Source organism: Piliocolobus tephrosceles, chromosome 10, assembly GCF_002776525.5.
Source record: "Piliocolobus tephrosceles isolate RC106 chromosome 10, ASM277652v3, whole genome shotgun sequence".
Classification (NCBI taxonomy): Eukaryota; Metazoa; Chordata; class Mammalia; order Primates; family Cercopithecidae; genus Piliocolobus; species Piliocolobus tephrosceles.
In genome coordinates, this window is record NC_045443.1 from 128,751,980 (window position 1) to 128,756,367 (window position 4,388).

A 4,388-nucleotide genomic window follows, 5' to 3' on the forward strand; every position below is an offset into this window, starting at 1 on the left:
GTGTGAGTGGCAGCCCCGCCCTGCTGTCTGGGTGTGAGCGGCAGCCCTGCCCTGCTCTCTGTGTGTGTGTGGCAGCCCTGCCCTGCTGTGTGGGTGTGAGTGGCAGCCCTGCCCTGCTGTGTGGGTGTGAGTGGCAGCCCCGCCCTGCTCTCTGTGTGTGCGTGGCAGCCCTGCCCTGCTATCTGGGTGTGGACGTTCAGGTTGTTTCCAATCGTGTTACAGATCAGTCCCCCGCCTGTGTCAGTGGGCGAGGTACCCAGAGTAGAAATTCCTCAAGGGAAAGGGCATGAGTTGCAGAATGGCAGAGTCTGGACCTAGGGAAATCTCCACCCCCAAAACAAGGAAAGAACTGGAAGAATTGTTTTGAAAAAATATTCGGAATTCTAGAAACAAAGGCATGCACACCAAAAGCAATTATTCAAGAAAAACTTCTGAATCTCAGTAAGAAGAGCAAGCAGCGTCTGTGGCAATTTGACTTGGGGCAACTTTCATTTCCACCCTCCCTCTGTGTGATGCTGTAGCCACCACTGGAGGCACAAAAGTGCTTCCCAGGCAGATGGCCAAGGCCAGCCTGCCCCGAGGGCACGGGCCGCACTCACACATCAGTGACCATCAGTGGTCTGCAGTTGAAATCCCCACTCCTTGAAGTAATAACTGCACATTAATCACTTACGCTTTTGTCACTGTCCTAGTTGAATGGAATCATCACTGCATTTGAAAACCACTGACCTGTCATCCATGCTGCTCCCGCTTTCTGCTCCTGGTTGAGTGTGGCTTTCTTGTCGTCGTTACACGGGGAGGTTGGCTGGAGGGCATCCGCATTTCTGGACACGCTGTTTGTGCAGACGCCACGCTGGGCGGCTAATATGTTCACTTCTTTTCTCTTCCCTGGCCTTGGGACACTTCTATTATTAGCCTCACTTTACGGATGGGAAAATAAGGGCAACTAAGGTGCATCAGACCATCAGCTGAGCTGGGCATGAGCTGAGCTGCCAGGTGTTGAGGTGGTCAGTGAAAACAGGAGCTGAGGAGGGAACAGTTGGGGGGCTCACTGCCACAATAGTGTCCTAAAGGGCTAGGCAGGAGGGGGCAGTCCCACCATGCACTGTTCTCCCCCAGAGAACAGCACCAGGAGGGTCTGAAGCCTCCGTGCAGACAGGGCCGTCTCCTGCTGAGAGAGCCTTGGGCGGAGGGCTCCTGCTGATTCCTGGGCTTGGGAGCTGTGCGAGGAGGAAGGGGAAGGGCTCACAGTGGAAAAGTCCTGGGCACAGAAGGTGCCTTCAAGGCCCCTAGGGTGAGGCGGACTCAGCTGGTGCTTCCGAAAGGCCTGGCACGGGTGCCTAGTCCAGGGTGCAGATGTGTGCAACCGCGAGGTTGGCCCATCCCGTGTGGGGCCCCAGCGGCTTGCTCTCTGATTGCAGCTCCCTTCAGAGACTGCCAGGCTCTGGCTGCACCCAGGCTGGTGTAGGGACAGCAGCTGCCCTGTGAGGCTGGCCAGGTAGAGTCCTGTTCACTGCCTGAAAGTTTGTGCCTGAGAGTTCACACAGAGGACTTTCCGCTGGAGCTGCACTCCTTGCTGACTCTGTACACGGCCTCAGAATTTTTCAGACATAAGAGAGAAGGCTAACCCTCACCCTAACCCTGCAGCCAGAGGATGTTAGGGGACTCTTCTCCCTGCTGTGCCTGCCTCGCCAGCCTCCTACTGAGGGAGCTGCCCAGGTGAGGGGCAGGTTGTGCTGAAGCCTCTATCGGGGGCCCCTCAGTGCCCCGCCCAGCCATGGGTCCCAACAGGAGCCTTTCAGCAGTTTCCCAGCAAGGAGGGGCATTGGCAGGAGATGATGACGCTCAGCCGCAGCTTCGGTGGCTCACACAGCCGCAGGCCCGGGCCGGGGTGGGAGATGAGAGCCAGCCGCTGGGCTGGGGCCTGGCACTTGAGCAGCCATTTGCACAATAGGCACCATGATTCTCATCACCTGGGGCACTGAGGCTCCAAGGACCTGGGTGAGTTGCCCCGGGTCACACTAACCGAGCAGATGCTAAGATGAGGTCTGGCCCAGGCTCATCCCCGCATGCCTGGATGTGTTCCTGGGACTAGAACTTGGCTCTGCTGTCTTCACGGCACAGGAGCTCTCAGGCAGGCTTGCACGTTGTGTGTGTCGGTAAAGGCCCGCGGAACAGAGTGAGATTTGTCCCAGTGACGCCCCTGTGTCCCAGGAGCCCTGGCTGGGCAGGGGTAGCCTGTGGTGAGGGCAGTGGCCAGGCGGATGCGGCTCTCCTGCAGGTGCAGCCCAGTCCCTCCTCACCTTCCTCCGTGGCTTCTTGTGCAGGTCAACATTGGCATCCTCATCGCTGTGACCAGAGTCATCTCACAGATCAGCGCTGACAACTACAAGATCCATGGAGACCCCAGTGCCTTCAAGTAAGTTGACCTCAGGCTGCCAGCAGTGCCACGGCCCTTCTGTCCCCAGAGGACTGCTTTGAGGTCACAGGAGAGAGAGCCACTCCTGCCTCCTGTGGCCGGCACCAAAGCCCTCCACTTGCTCGGTGTCGCTGCGATCTCGGGGTAGCTCTGGCTTCACGCCCTCGCGTGGCTCTCGTGACCCAGGACCAGGCCTTTACCCAGCCCCAGAGCTCCATGTGTAGAAGAACAGGGTCTACGGATGTTCTCCTAGGGATTTCTTCACCCCAGGGTGATGAGCAGCTGAGCGGGGGGCGGCAACAGGGAAGATTCTAGAGCCAGAGAACCCCTGCCAATCCTGCCTCTGCCCTGGCCAGCCGCCGGACTCAGCGAGTTCTCTAGCCTCTCAGCACCTCACCTTCCTCACGTGCAGAGCGGGATGAGAACAGGTTCCCCCTCGGCTGGCACATCGGAAAGTCCAAGGGAGAGTGGTGTCCTGGCATGCTCTGGGCTGCCCACCTGGAGAAGGGGCGGGGGTCTCTGGGAGGGATTCCAGCCGCGCACCTCGCTGCCATCGGGGTGTCCCGACAGCATCTGTTAGGGCCCAGCCAATTGCAGGTGACAGAAATCCCAGCATGCACTGGCCTAAGCAGAAGGAGGACTTACTGTCGCAGGTGACTGTAAAGTCCACAGCTCAGAAGCCTAGGCGTGGCAGGAATTGTTTGGTAATTGCAGCACCGGGGCCCACATCCTCCTTCGCATCCTCCGTGTTAGCTTCAGGCTGAGGTCAACTCTGCCCCCTGGTGGCAGAATGGCTGTGGCAGGGGTTCCGGCCCACGGGGGAGTCCCTGTCCCACCTGCTCAGACAGAGGCCTGCACCTGGAGGAGGAGGGGGACTCAGGCTGGGCCTGTGCCCTCCCTGAGCCAGACCCTGTAGAAGGGATTCACTCATATGACTGTGTGACTGTTCAGTCAGCACCCCCAAACCACAGGGCCAGAAAGCTGGGGAGGCGGTGCCTCACAGGGAATTTGGGGGCTTTGTGAAAAACAGGGCATGGGTACCAGGCAGCTGACATTCTGTAATATTACTTCAGCCACCGTGTATCTTTTCTGATGTGAAAGCAAAAGTGGTAAATATGTCAGCAGTGAAACTATGAGAGAATTAGTCCGTAATGAATTCCAAACACCATAAATTAACCTGACAGGAGGCTGCAGCCTCCTTGGGCTGTTCAGCTCCTGCAAACCTTCAAGGGTTGTGCCCCGTGCGAGGAGAAGCTTGTGGGGTCAGCGATCACGTCCTTTCTTCTTCCATTGCTGAGACCAGGCTGGTGTCCTGGACTCCTCGCGGCCTGGCTGGGGAGGGACCTGTCCCTCCACACCCAGCCCTCAGCTCCCCAGGCCCTCACCTCAGCATTCAGGGTCGGACAGTCTGTTGCCAGCTTGTCTCAAGCCAAAGCTCACCCTGCCCTGTCTGAGCCCGATGAGACCACTACTGACTACCCCCACTGTCAGCAGAACACCCCCGCGTACCTGCCTCACACCTGTGCACCGACTTCCGTCTCTACCCCACTGCCCCCAGCCTCCCATCAGTGCGCATCCAGGAAGCAGCTTCTGTCCACTGCCTTTGCTTCTCCATGGAAATGTCCTCCGGGCGACAGGCTGGCACTGTGTCTGCAGCTCTTGTGAAGGCTCGAGGTAGCGTGCCCCGGGAGAGCATGCCCAGGTCTTTGCAGGGCACAGCTGAAGGCATTGCCTACCGTTCCCACCTGACTCTGCATCTGGCAGCCCGGGGATGCGTCCCTCCCAGGGAGGTGCAGGCAGGTGTCTCTGGGGACAGACCTCTCCGGGTCCCTCTCCACTGTGCAGCCCAGCACATTCCCCACTGCCTTCAGCTCCTCTCCACTGTGCAGCCCAGCACATTCCCCAGTGCCTTCAGCTCCTCTCCACTGTGCAGCCCAGCACATTCCCCAGTGCCTTCAGCTCCTCTCCA

The 4,388-nt window shown here is 58.8% G+C and overlaps 1 protein-coding gene across 1 annotated transcript in view; it reads left to right on the top strand.

The window, feature by feature from the left end:
* ADGRD1 (adhesion G protein-coupled receptor D1) overlaps positions 1-4,388 on the top strand; it is a 180,287-nt gene that overhangs the window by 167,935 nt on the left and 7,964 nt on the right. The window contains exon 21 of the mRNA XM_023187255.1: positions 2,328-2,419. Coding sequence (XP_023043023.1) covers positions 2,328-2,419 — 92 coding nt within the window. The remainder of the gene's footprint in view (positions 1-2,327; positions 2,420-4,388) is intronic.